Source organism: Cottoperca gobio, chromosome 6, assembly GCF_900634415.1.
Source record: "Cottoperca gobio chromosome 6, fCotGob3.1, whole genome shotgun sequence".
NCBI lineage: Eukaryota > Metazoa > Chordata > Actinopteri > Perciformes > Bovichtidae > Cottoperca > Cottoperca gobio.
Window position 1 is genome coordinate 18,428,671 of NC_041360.1, and position 14,389 is coordinate 18,443,059.

A 14,389-nucleotide genomic window follows, 5' to 3' on the forward strand; every position below is an offset into this window, starting at 1 on the left:
AATGCCAAACGATATTGTATGTAAAGCTCATATAGTTTGACAATATCTAATGCACTTGTTATTTTCACAACATACATCATTCAAAGACAAACAATGTGAATGACACAAAAGCTCTTTCAACCATGAAAATAAAAGTTCAGAGAATAAAATAAATGAGGTTCTCTAGATAATAACGCCCCAACAGAGGTAACAAGACATGGCAATGAAATGTTTTCACCTTGTCCCCTGAGTCTGACATAATACTGCACAATATGTAGTGAAAAGGAGGTAGTAATGTATACACAAGAACAGAACACGGAGGTAGATAAAAGTCAAAAGGGCCCAACTACACCCTCTGCTCCAGTGGAAAGTAATTAAATATAATGAAAATGTATCACAGTACATTTTTGACATTCTTTTTAACATTCATCATGGGTGAGCTTTGGTTTAGGACAGACGCAGACAAACAGGTAGAAAGTTAAAAAAATGGAAAATCTAATGTTATAACAAACATTCATACAAAATCCTGAGGTAGATCCGAAGCAAAAGCACATTTCGTCCATCGCAGCAGCTGGCTTCCTGATCCCTTGTGCCTCAGGAAATAACTGAGGGGCTCAACTCAGGAAGCAAACGAGGTAGAAGTGGCGTAGCTTCGGCTGCTGGAGAGCAGATCTAAGCCACATGATGTCAGGAGTCGACGTCTCGGGACGAGTGCAGGGCAGGATGAGAGCCCTCTGAGGTGCAGCAGAGCCGGGTGGCATTGGGGGCGGAGTGATGGAGGGGGTGGCTCAGCCTTTCCTCATTTTCCACTTCAAAAGACTGCTTCAGCTCAGCGACAGTGGTAACATCGTCCGGCCCAAAAGATTCAGGTCTGGAGCTTTGGCTGGTCGAAGGGTTGCTCATCTCTTCGTTGCTTTCTTCGTTGGAGTAATGTCCAGAGTCTCCCGTCTCTTGGCTGCCCTCGCTGGTATGAGAGCTCTCCGAGTGATAAGGTCCGTAGATGATCTCCCGGGATGAAGGTTGCAGGGCCGCTGAACCTAAATGCTCCTCATAACTCAAAACTGTTTTTCCAGCCTCATACAAGCTGGCTCTCCTCTCAGCCTAATGAGTTTGAGAAGACAACATTTAAATCAAGATTAAAAACAAAAATAATCTTACTGACAAGAAAGCTGATTGAGGAGAAACATCTTGCATCACTTACATCACTTTCAGATGGATTCTTAATCTCCCTCTTGAAGAGCAGCCACCTCTTGCTTTTATTCTTGCCGCTGATTGAAGCGCCACTATTTATGACAATATTAGATCCAACCTGGAACAAATGAGAAAATATATGTGAAAAACATATTGTTTTTTATGGTGCTCTTTTGAACATCAAACATGTAACTATGAAACCAGAAGAACCATCATCAGAAGATCATTCACTCTGTTTTGTCTGTCTCACCTCGGCATCTAGGAAGTGGTGACTTATCATGGGGACAAGGGCTTCAACATTCTCTGTCTGGCGTTCATTAGGTAGGGACAAAGCAGCATGTGGACCTTCAGCTGCCTCCACAGCAAGGACTTTGTGGGTGGAGGATTTTCTGTATGAGTCATACAAAGATAATAATGTAAACAAATGTCAGAAAAAAACTCATTGTTTATGTTTTATAATATAATTGTATAATATAATATAAAAGTATTCAGTACCTTGGTCTGCCCTTACTGAAGAGGATTAAGGCACAGGTAACAATACAGGCCAAGGCGATGCTCACACCAACAATGATCCCTGTCATGGACCTCTGGTCTATGTGGTAGAGACCATCAGAGAAGTCTGGAAGATGAACAGTGTTTCAGATGGGATATAATTATACATTAGTTACAATTATTTAGAGAAATAAATATAAAAAAGAGCAATAATGCTGAAGGAAAACAGAGTTTGTACTCTGAGCCTGGAAACTGCTGTTTAACAAACCATCACATTCATCAATTGTTGTTTGCAGTTCATGATTAACACTGTGTGACGGACTGACTGCATTAAAAAGTACACTAAGCTTTATTTGGGGGAAAAACATAGAACTTCTCCATATTCCAACCAAAACATTATGCTTAATTATGACTATACTGAACCTTGTTTTGGTTATTATTTAATATGGTTACCAAGTGTTGCTGACCTATGGCCCCTAGTGGTTTGTTTCCTACCAGAGAGGAACTTTTTATTCTCTCTTATTGACCATTTTTACTAATGATTATGAATCCATACTGGTGTCAAAGTGAAGCACTTCACCTATTTATTAAGTTTTTAAGCTACATTAGAGCCTGAGAGAAATTCAAACCATTGAATTTCACGTAAGAACACTAACACCACAGTAAAGCTTTACTTTCATATTTAATGACACTTAACTACCAGCTTGATATAATAAATGAAACAATCTATCATTTATGCTCCAGTGTTTCATGTTCACCTGTTGTATCGGGGAAGCTGTCAGAGTGCCTGGGGTTCTTGCTGCGGTGGTTGCTTCCACGCTTCAGTGCCAGCTCCACAATGTTAGAGAAAGGCCCGTCACCGACCTGGTTGGAGGCAGAGATTTTCACCAGGTAGACATTCCCGAGCTCCAGCTTCTCCAGCAGGGCCATCGTGTGGCTCCCTGTAAACCAAAGGAGAAACAGAATTTATTATGTGTTTATTAGATTTATCAACAGCTCTCTATGACAGGGACAGCTGAAGATAGAGAGTTCAGGTCCCTAACACTATCTTAGGTATTGTACATATATGAGTAATGTTCCACACAGTAAGCTATATTGAAACGTTTCATAATAAACAAAATGTTTCTTTATGTTTAAAAATGGTCCTACAGCACTACAATACTATAAAAATGCTTTTGTTGATTTATTGTGCTTTATGTAATTTTGTAAATCTCTTTTCATTATTAATCTGTGTAACGTTCTGATGTTGTATATATTTTTAAAACTGTAATATGATCACTGACTTTACAGAAAACATGATCCAGTCCACTACTCACCCTCCCTCTGCAGTATTTGCCAGTGTCCAGCTATCCAGGCTTTCTGGGAAGCGTACAGGATGGTGTAGCGTGTAACCACCACATTGGACTCTGTGGGCTCCCTCCAGGACACCAGAGCAGTGTCATCCTCGATCAGAGTTACTCGCACTCCTTCAGGTGGTTGGCTAGGTGCTGCAAACAGAGAAATCCCATTCATAATAAACAACACTTGCTGAGAAATGTACTGAAATACAACATGATGTTACAGTAATTCATTACCTGCTTGCAGAGTGCGATGGTAAACAACAGAACTCCAGGGACTCGACATCTGGTCCACATGAAGACGCACAACAAACTCATAGCGAGTGTTTGGATCCAAATTCTTAACCATGACATTCTGTCTTGTACTGTGGACAGACAAACATTCATACATTATAGACATTTGGCAGACGATAATCCGGAGATACAGAATGCATACAATGTGAAATTGTAGGGTAAACTTAAAGTCTTAAATCTATACAAACAGCCAATGATAAAAAGCACAAGGGCCATATCCACCAATCATTCACAAACATGCAATGTAACAAATCATAAATGATTATGCAACCAAACCAAAAGAGTTTTTGGAGGCTGTATTTATCGTGCCAGAGGTAAAATCCTGAAATGTTGGGGGTTCTCGGCTTACGTTTGTAAGTAGCGTATAGCAGAGGCGTTGTGGGTGCCCACAGGTGTACAACGGACTGTATAGCTAACAGCCTTTCCAGAAGTGAAAGCAGGACGGCCCCAGCGCAGAGACACTGCAGATGAGTTGTTGGCCAAGACAATCACATGATCTGGAGGCGGAGGGGCTGTTACCAGTTGGTCTCTAGCCGCTGAATGATGCAAAAAAAATTCATATTATCGTCACATATCTCAATTTGAGAAAAGGTTAGAACTGCCTTTTAAATTGTGGACTTTTAAAGTAAACAAGAGAGCAATGTACTTACACACACATCCCGGAGTGCTGACTGTTTGGTCTGTCTGATAGCCATCTCCAGCTTGACCGACAGCCAGAATCTTGACATGATACTTTCTCCTTGGATCTGGAACACAAATAATCAATTTTCAGCCATTTTTAGCCGTGTTGCAATAGGGGCCAAACATTTGGGTAATAATTCTAAACCCTGAGAGATTTTCATTAAAATATCAAAAGTGAATAGAATAGATAGAACAGCATATATTAAATAGAAAGGCAGACACTTTGACAGTTAGCTGCAGGAGGGGACGCTTGTAGGTCATAAATAGCCATTCCCCGTGCATGGACAATGCTTGGTCTCCTGAGTCACCCCAACCTCACATTTATCATGCGTTGCCATGTGTTAGGAGCATGGGAAAGATCAAGCAGCCCCCAGGCACAGTAAATATGGTGACATGATCAATAAGCTCTAAGAAAATTATGACAAAACTATATTGTCTTTCCTTTTTGAAAGCCTATAAAGATTTTACCATGAAACCCTATCAGCACTAGGTTTTCTTTTAAACACAATATAAACAAATCAAAATCTGAGGGGAACAACAAAGGTGAGATGAGTAAAAATCTTAAAAAATAGACAAACATGGGACAAACAAGGTTGTTTCAAGTACTGGCTAAAACACATCAGAAAGATCATTGAGGTCTTGGGGTGGGAAGCTTTTGTTTGAAAATATGCAATAACATATTGTATTTTAACTTGAGTTAAAACACACAATTTGAACTCAAAAAGCTACCATTGCATCAGTTCCTAAATCAGGTTTTTAGTGAGTGTTAAGATTTGTTTTATGCCACCAGTATGAAAGGTCAGCCTATGGGTATTGACCAGTGAAGGTGGTGTGTCCAAGCCTGCTGTGGGGGCTGGGCCAGGGCCAGCGTTCAGCTGCTGGGATCCTTGGCCCATGGGACTATGGGGGTTTGGCTGGGGTCACCAGGTCAGGCCAAGATAGAATAGAAGGAATCTGGGCGCAGGACTGTGGGAGAGGAGCTGGGCCCCTTTTGTTCCCCCATTCACGTCCTTCCTACTGGCCTTGTGTTATAGCCTTAAACTTGGAGCTGCGTGGAAAGAAACATGGCTCCAAAACAGAACTTATATTGAGATCAGTGATATTATGCAATATGAAACCAATGACAACAGCTTGTGTGATTATCAATGTTGAATCAAACTGAAGGGTTTTTACAGATCTAGCACGCTATTACTACAAAAACCTTTTAATAAAGAAAATGCTACTAACAGTCTACCCATTTTTATTTCAACATTTTGGGCATGAACTGCATAGGACCCGCACTATCAGACAAAATGATAATAAAAGTTTTGATCAGTCTGTCCCTGGTTCATACTGCATATAGATTGCTGTGGGTTATTTACAAGGACAGCACAGACGACCAGTGGGGGCAGGGTCCTAATCCAGGTCTGCTGTCTCACGGCTAGAGGTCAGTGGTTCGGTCCGGTTTTGACCAATCCCAGGGGTATTCGTTTGTGTGCTTTGGTTTCCAGTTAAAGGGGGTAGTGGCCAGGGTCTTACAGGGCAGGCCTGGCCCTGGATGGAACACAATGGCCAGGGGTAATTATGCAAGCTGCAGGATGGGAAACGTGGTGGGAGGGACATCTGGATCCCGACCTCTAACCCTGAGAGCCGGCTCTCACACAATACTGCAGCCAGACTGGAGGTGGTTACTGGTTAGGCAAGAGGGGTCAGCCCATATTGATCAGGTCAGAGTGTGAAAATGCAAATGTGGCTTCCAACTGCCCACTGAATTAAATTGGAACCCATTTGAACCCATCGGTCACTCTCTGTTGTCTCTACATCAATTTTAGACGTGTAGATGGTAGAAATGCACAAACATACTCAAATATACATCTTATATGTTTTTCATCCAATCCACTATTCCATCATCTCACAACTACTAAGCTATGACAACCAAGAGGGCATCACTCACCAAGGCCACTGATGGTGTAGGTATACATTTGAGCTTGCAGCTGGATGATGGGCTGCTCTGGTTGGCCTTCCTCATGGTAACACAGCCGGTAACCCTGGACAGTCACAGATTGTGGGGAGGTTTGCCAGCGTGCCACAATGGAGGTGCAGTTAAGCGGCTCAAGTTGAAGAGTAGGGGCTAAAGGCACTATGAGGCAGAGACAGCAGACATGGGATCAATACACACAATCTCATTCAAAATATCGCTGAGCACAAAGGAAGTCTATACAAAAAAACAACAGGACATTGGGTATAGAAAAAGGATGGATGAAAGATCATCTCATTAACCCAATGGTTTAGGTGTGACAGAGTTATTATTTAAGCTGCACATTGAAAGAAAATGCATCAATACACATAACATTTTAGAAGACTGTTCAGCCAATGGGTCACTAGTTTTTATGTTCTAGACCTTGCTCTCAAAAAAAGAAGAAGGGATAATTCAGTTGGCTGTGCTGCTCTACATCACCTAAATATACAACCAAACTTTTGAAAACAAAAAGTCCAGCTTTGGTGGTCAAACAGCCTCCCCCAACCCACCAGGCCATGAAAAGAGGCTATTCTTTCCCCCACATAGACGCCTGAGGCCCTCTTTTTATGACCCGTGACTGAGGCCACTCTAACATCACTGACAGCGAAGGGCAAAGGTTCCTGGGTAACCAACACAAAGACTGTGGGACAATGCTACAAGAGCAAACTCTAGTCATAAGCCGGCCACTCTGCATGAGCTTTAGTGATCCTCCTGGTATTCTAACTGCAGCAAAACAATACGATGCAACAAAAGCAAAAGCATAGCCAGTTACAAGTTTGGTACCATATGATTCTATTACTCTCCAGCATGTACTTATTGTTTGCTTCTTACCCTGCAGAAGTTGCCTGCTTTTGACCCTAAGAATTTATTCAATCATTTATGAAAACTTAGTCCCAAATTAAGTGAACAAAACTGCTCCATACAAGCATGTGATAAGATTGCATGGATGAGAATAACATATAGCTTTACATTCACCAGCTCTCAAAAAGTTGAGACAACATTTCCTTTTCAGCCTTCTGCAGGATTACCTTTGCTGCTGGAGGTCTTAGGTGTACGGTGTGAGGTCCATGTAGGAGGCTCACACCAGCCCACACGGGTGGCTGCAGCCATGCGGAGCAGGTAGATGGTGTCAGGCTGAAGATTTTGCAGCAGATATTCCGTGCTGTTTTGAGGTATCTCCACAGAGGTGACAGTGCCGTCCGCAGCTGTGCGATAGGACAGTCTGTATGCAGACAACCGACCGCGGCTCAACTTGGCAGGCAGCGGCTGCCAGGTCACCTGAATATCTGTGGAGCTCTGGCTGGTCAGACTAAGCTCTGGGGTACGCAAAGGCACTGCGGAAAGACATAGATAACAAACAAATATACTTAAATCTGATGTTCTGATGAATTTCTTCAGAATACAGATACAGAATAAGCTAAAAAGTCATATTTCCAATTAGTACTCTCACAAATTGGCAGTTAGTGAGTAGAAGATTGTGCTAACAACAGAACGCTCATCCCCCTTATTTCCACTCAAAATGTGCTCTGTACACACATCACTTGCATGCATGTTAGCTTAACTACTAGAGTGATTTATTGCAAGGAATGCTGGGAGTCTCAATGCTTTATGCTTACCATCCTCCAGGGTATGTTGACTGACTTGGTCTGACATACGACTGGCTCCCATTGGCATATAAGCCACGATGTAAAAGCTGTAGTTTCGAGCTGGCTCAAGGTCATCGACGATATAACTGGTTGTGTCGTTGCCAATAACAACTTGGTATTCTTCGTTGTTTAGACCTGACATAGAACAGATCATAATGTAGGTTAGGAAATAGGTTAAGATTTTTTCAAAGAAGAAGAGACTACTAGGAAAGGTTGTCAGGCATATAGCATGTAAACAATCAGTGTTTTGAAAGGTTTGATGCTGGCAGTTTCTGAATGTCACTCATCTTTTCTATAAACATGTGTAATGTGAGGCACAGCCAAATAACTTCCCCCAGGGCTCTGAAAGCAAACTTAATTAAACATCTATAAATGTGTTTACAGATTTGACTTAATGGAGTTACTTAACTGTCAATTTAATGGTTAAAGTTAAATATCTCCCGATGCTTCTGGTTTGCAAGAATGCGACTCTTTTAAAAAGCTACACTGTCCCTTTAACTGCAAGCAGAATGAGCTGGGGAGTGGACAATGGGCTGGCTAAGCCTGTTGTTATTTCAGTGAAGTTGCCATTCTGAGTCCTCCTTGACCTCTGATCTGTGCAGCAACAACAGATGGCCTTCACCAAGGAAAGTTGATCACATGTGAGAGAGTGAGATAGCTTATTGTGATCATCTTGCATCTTTTCACACCTTCATCCCTCCATGTTCAAAACAGCTCAAGTGAAAAACCTTGAACATAATTAACCGGTTCTTTCTTTTGGTTTTACCTTCAGCCTTCATATAATGGATGGAGTAGGCAATGACTTTGTCTGCATTGTAGAGAGGTCTCTCCCAGGCCAGTAAGATAGCAGAGCTTGAGATGGTCTCAGCATGGATATTTCTTGGTGCACTGGGCCTGTCCTCAGACATGACAACAATAAGGCGAGCCAAGGACAGCACAGAACCCTGTTCACTCTCTGCCATGCACTGATAGATGGCATCATCCTCAGGGATGATCTGGGTAATCACCAATTTACTGTGAAACAAGAAACAAAATATTAACATTATCAGTACTAACCAATTTTTTTTTAAATGTTATTCAATTAAAGCAGTTTTTTCACGGTATTTAGTTTTGTTTGATTGCAATACCTGTTGTACATCTTAATCCTCCCATTTAAGTGAACATCTTCTCCATTCTTTAGCCAGCTGATGCGTGGAGGAGGCACGCCCTCTGCTTGGCACATAAACCGGGCAGTACCTGCTCTTGGACGGGTCTGGCTCTCAGGCCTCTCGACAATGGATGGTGGCACTGAAACAGATGTGTAAGAGAAAAGTGATGAAAACAATTGCTTAACATTTATTAAGCCATAAAACATTAATTGAGTGGCATCTTGCACTGTACACTTTCTCTACAAGCAGGCATGGACTTAAACATTTGATCACATCTGAAAAAGCTTTTGTTGTGTTATGGCTTATGCAATATAAGGAGCAGGTAGGAGATGTTGTCTGAGAACCAATGCTGTATAGCTAAGAGTTAATTGTACCTAGAACTGTGATGTTGGCTGCAGCAACAGTGTAGTTGCGGGTTCCAGGGGTGGTGGCCCTGCAGAGGTAGACTCCACTGTGTTTGGAATTGACATCAGCAATAACCAGGTTCCCATTGCCCAGCACTTTGGCGTTGTACACATCAATGGGTTTACTGTCAGCACGGCTCCAGGAGATGATGGGACAGGGATTTCCTGTGGCCACACACTCCAGCACAACAGTTTGGTGAAGAGAAACTGTGACATTCTGAGGTCCAGCTATGATTCTGGGCCTCTGACGTTGTTTAGGGCCTACACCTTCACAAGAAAAGAAAAATGTTAAAAATCAATTCCCTATATAATATGAAGGTTTAACGCTTATTCATAAAATCCAGTTAATGCAGTCTCTGTACCTTGCTTGACTGTCAGTGTGGCCTCTCTACTCTTCAAACGGCTACCGATGTTAGTTGCAACACATCGATAATGTCCAGCATCTTCCGTTTGTACATTGTGGATCTGAAGGACTCCGTTGGGCAAAACCGTTATTCTGGGAACATAAAACAATAACATTAGGGTCAAACTGGAGGTTATATGAAGGGTTATATGAAGCACTTTTAAGCACTTTCAATTTACCTAAACCAAAAATGTCAAGCCACACAAAGCCTTAATCATCACATCTAAATTCTTAAAATAAATGCAACTGCGAAAAGATTCAGTTTACAGAATTCTTGTACACCCACAGAAATCAATGTATATTGAAACTTTGTTTATTTCACCAGCTGTTCTCATTAACTTTGATTGTATCTTTTGATCATGATCATGTAATGCTTCAGAGTAAATCAACAGAGGACTTAACCTATGAATGACAAGTGAACACAAGAAGAAGAAAATTACTTTTTTTTTGAGTGATTGTGTCGATATAAATTAAGGAGTATGTTCAAATTCAATCATATCCTTAACCATAATGGTTAAGTCTTTGTATGAATCCTGTAAATGTGGGAAACTAAAAAAAAATGGGAGCTGCTATTAAATTACAAATTCATGTTGTCCACAAAACAAGTGGATTATATGGGGACCATATAATGGTGTCTAAAATGACTCAAGGTATGTCTGCAGGTACCTGTCTGTTTGTAGTGGCAATGTGCTTTGGTTAAGCTCCCAAGTGATGGTAGCAGGAGGGCTGGAGGTGACTGCACAGGTGAAACGTGCCACTGAACCCTCAGTCACCACCACAGGCACAGGATGGAACGCAAACTGTGAGATACCTGTGGAAAGAAAATAAATAATCAATCAACCAGAAGTATCAGAATATTTCAAATAAAACCTTATGCTGCTGAATTAAATATTTATTTACACCAATTTGTTTTGTAGTTATTCTTTCATTCCATATTTGGAAAAACACTATACCTTATGCATGCAAAACCTTGGCTTTGATGGATGTTAACTGGTTGTATGAAAGGAATTGATCTTTGTAAGACAATGATCTTGCTCATGTGCAGATGAGCTATCAGGTCATATACTGAGCAGCTGGTCCAATCAATGGATCAATTGAAGAATGACACTGCATGATGCATTGTTATGGATAAAAACTAATCAATGCACTTTGCATAAGCAAGACTGCCAGCAACCACTAGGAGTACAAACATATAAAAAAACAATGATAATAAAAAACTATTTCCTGCAGATATCAGAGATGACACACTACATATGCCATTTTGTCAGATTCATGTTGCACATATTGTAAAGTTTTACTGCATATGTAAATGTTCTGCTTATAGTATAAAGTATAAATGTATTTGCTTTCAAGTGACTAATACAACTGTGATCAAGTTGCTGAATCACACTCAGTTTATGTACAAAAGGTCTTTCAATAATCACCACAAATAACCAACCCTCAATCTGCATTTGTCTCCAGAATACTCTGTAAGATATTACAAATGACCTTCATTCATTAAGGTGATAACTCTCTCCCTTCCCCCTGACTCACAGGAAGGAAGTCAATATCATGTTAAAGAAAATAAATACCCTGTTCTCCCACTGAAGCCCCACAATTAAAATTCTGAGTTTTGGGACATCCAAATTAAAGAGCAATCCTTTCATTCAAAACATAATCTCATCAATATTACACAAATAAACTAGCAACCCGGCACATGTGAAGTGCATTATTGCAGTGAGACTAAACCAGGGTCTGAAAAAAAAAGATTCTTTATGTTGTGACAACAACCAAATCCCAATACATTTAATTATCTGGTCAGTACTATCATAAAACCTGGAATGATCCACCTATTCTGTCTCCAGACAACATGGCTGATGAGCATCAGCACCTGGTAAGAAGTTAAAAACAATATACTGTTTACTCTCCACTGGGAGATAACAGACCATCTTCACTTATGCTGGGATCTGTGATGTAGGTGGTGGGTGTGGCCTGCACAGACTGAGTCACTAATATGGTCACCTCTGTTGTAAAGTACAAATCAATGTCTAGGTCAAACAGCACAAAGGTTTCTCAAAAGAGGTCAAAGTTCGCCTCTACCCCCTGTCCATTCAATTGTAGCCCAAACTGGGAGCCAGATCGAAGTCAGTTTACCATTAGTCTACAAAAGAGAACCTTGTGATTCGTATGTTGTTTATATCCTATATCAAATGCTACAGTAGTATTAAATAATAATCCCAAAGCACATAATAAATATTTAGCAAATATTGTAAGAAATATCTGAGAGATATGTAACACCCTCTGTAAATCCAAGAGGTGCTGAAACTAGTGATGTAGTCCTAAAACAACAAGGAAAATACCTCCTGAATGTAAACATGTTTTGAAAGGATCATCACTATTTACTGGAATATCAGGCCTGTTCAATCACATGACAAACTGGCCTTTCTTTAACAAAAGCGCTCTGCTTGACAGGGCAACAGAGGGGCTGATCTAGTGAAAGGGATTGTGGACTGGGAGAAAGAACAGCAGGGCGGCCCAGCTAGGGCAAGGCCTGTGACATCACAAAGCCTTTCCCTGCTGACCCCTGACCCCCAGGACCTCTGGACAGAAGGGGAGCCCAGGGGAGGCCCATCCACCACTCCCCACCTCCAGCTGACCAAAAACCTTTAACCCCTTCACTGACAAAGGCTGGACTGCAGGCCAAACTTGAATTTTGAAGGTTTTAATAAGGTCATTTTATACAAAAACTGGATTTTTCTGTTGCCCTTTAAAAGATTGACAACAATCAAAACATTGTCAGAGTAGAGTTGGTATAAACCTATGAGATTTGTTTTCCTGCTTGTATTTCTATATTTATAAATCTCTTCCTGTGAGTTGTATCTAGGTCTTCATAATTGTTCACTGTTGAGTATTGGGACATATTGCCCCAAACTTTCTATCCTCAGAGTTATTGTCAGTGTCAAAATCAGTATATTTCAGAAGGCTATACTAGCCTCCATGACACCAATCATGGGATATCCTTTCTAAGACCTATGAAAAGTGTCCATGGCTGACCAGGCCTATTGAATAGACACAGCTGTCCTGTCCACTGATATGTGCACAAACAAATGCCCTGAAAACGTAACCTTTTCTTCTAGAGCGGTCAGGGTTAGTCCAAACAAAGGCTAAAAGGCAAATGGCCTTTCAGAGATTCCTCTGTGTAGCAGACCATTCAACAATTACACAGAGCCACAGCCTGCAGTGACAATGCAATCCTACTAACATAAGAAGGCTACTTCCTAATCTTTTATCTAAATGTCTTACTTTCATAATTGTGAAAGTGTTACTTTTCCTTAAAACAGGGACAAGATAGTTTACTCAGACTCAGGGCTGCCTGTTTATGGAGTATTTATGAGCTTTTAGATTGACTCTCCATCTACCTTTTACTGTCTCTTAAAATGATTTTATAACTGGACTGACAGCTTTAAACTCAAGTCTGAACAACTTCCAATAACATGGAAAGCCAAACTTTAGAGGTTTTTCCTCAGTAAAGGAAAAAAAAGAGTGGGGTGGAGTACATCTGCTTCCCATCTCCAGGTTAATAACCCATGAACTTGCCATTCTGATGCCTGCGTATTGACACACAAAGTGGATATCATCGAAAAGTTAACCCATCCTCATCTTGGTCCCAACAGTGGAAAATAGGAATAAAGTAAATGTTAGCTTCAGAGAATCCCTTTCACTCTGAGCTCCATACTTACTTGCGATAGTTAGACGTGATCTTTGGCTTAGGATTGCTCCATATTTGTTCTGGGAGAGGCACTGGTAGAATCCTTCATCTGAATCCTCCTTGGTATGGTTTATCTTTGGTATGTACAAGGAGCCGTTGGGCAGAAACTGTATGTGCTCACTTTCTGTCAACCGAACTCCATTCTTCAGCCACTTTATGGTAACTGGAGGCAGCCCATGAGCCTGACAGTCGAAGACTGCAGGGTCCTTTGGTAGTAAGGTAACATCACTGGGCTCTGTGATGAAAGATAACTCACTGAAACATAAAATACCTAGAGGAAAAGAATGAGAACAATAATAAAGAGTTAAGTTTCTGTGCAACAGAAGACTACAACTGCACAACAATACTGAGAGTCTGACAGACATCATGTAATATTACAAGAAAACTACTAAATTGAAATAATAGCAGCTGTATTAGGATCGTTACCATATGGTTATGTATTATGTGCTATCCTTATAAAAACAACATTTAAAGGGCAGAAACAGTGATGTATGGTATTGTGTTTTAATATTTGCTGCCATAACTAATAGACATGAAGTTCGTCAGCATCCGAAGCGGGTTACCAGTTAACTGACATCAATGACAGAGAAACACAGGACTAATGTATATAGTTAGAGTACAAAAATAATAGATATATTCTCATTGTCAACGTGGTTCAGAAGACAACGTTGTTTTTTTTAACCAAATAGTTATAAAAGGTATGTCTGTTTCAGAGAGGAACAATAGCTAACGTTACATTATTATACGCAGTTAACGTTGACATCAACAGTCCGTGCGCGGACCACATATATCATTAAAACCAACACAAAAACAACACACTTACTTGATAAAGGAAGAAACAAAACAAAAAACAGCCAGTGCTGGTAGACCTTCATCTTAAACTTCGCCATTTATCCGGATTTATGTGTCATTTTCTCCCACCGCGGACCGCCGCTCTCCTGCGTGCTGCTGTCCGTATATCCCCGAAATCACTTGTGCCAGCAGCGGAGGACCAACGGCTCTACAGGGGTGCCGGGCCCCCCCCCCGCACCCACCTTCTCACGCATGCGCAGACATCACAGGCCAGG

At 41.1% G+C, this 14,389-nt stretch overlaps 1 protein-coding gene across 1 annotated transcript; it reads right to left on the reverse strand.

Moving 5' to 3' along the window:
* Positions 1 to 607: 607 nt before the first annotated feature.
* LOC115009649 (protogenin B-like) lies at positions 608 to 14,212 on the reverse strand. The gene is made up of 19 exons (XM_029433793.1): positions 14,146 to 14,212; positions 13,294 to 13,593; positions 10,241 to 10,385; positions 9,534 to 9,667; positions 9,142 to 9,438; positions 8,747 to 8,906; positions 8,386 to 8,633; positions 7,590 to 7,754; positions 7,002 to 7,307; positions 5,908 to 6,093; positions 3,944 to 4,039; positions 3,643 to 3,829; positions 3,237 to 3,364; positions 2,979 to 3,149; positions 2,421 to 2,603; positions 1,666 to 1,789; positions 1,421 to 1,559; positions 1,181 to 1,288; positions 608 to 1,080 (listed from the first exon to the last, which is right to left on the reverse strand). Exons 1-19 carry the CDS (start codon positions 14,210 to 14,212, stop codon positions 667 to 669), a joined length of 3,558 nt encoding a protein of 1,185 aa, XP_029289653.1. The 3' UTR covers positions 608 to 666.
* Positions 14,213 to 14,389: the final 177 nt, after the last annotated feature.

What these genes read in the sequence shown, in the direction of transcription:
- LOC115009649 (XM_029433793.1), bottom strand. Translation starts at nt 14,212, where the DNA reads ATGGCGAAGTTTAAGATGAAGGTCTACCAGCACTGGCTGTTTTTTGTT. An exon ending in TTTGTTTCTTCCTTTATCAA is followed by an intron (nt 13,594 to 14,145) that starts GTAAGTGTGTTG and finishes CTTTTCCTCTAG; the next exon opens with GTATTTTATGTTTCAGTGAG. An exon ending in CCATCGCACTCTGCAAGCAG is followed by an intron (nt 3,150 to 3,236) that starts GTAATGAATTAC and finishes CTCTGTTTGCAG; the next exon opens with CACCTAGCCAACCACCTGAA.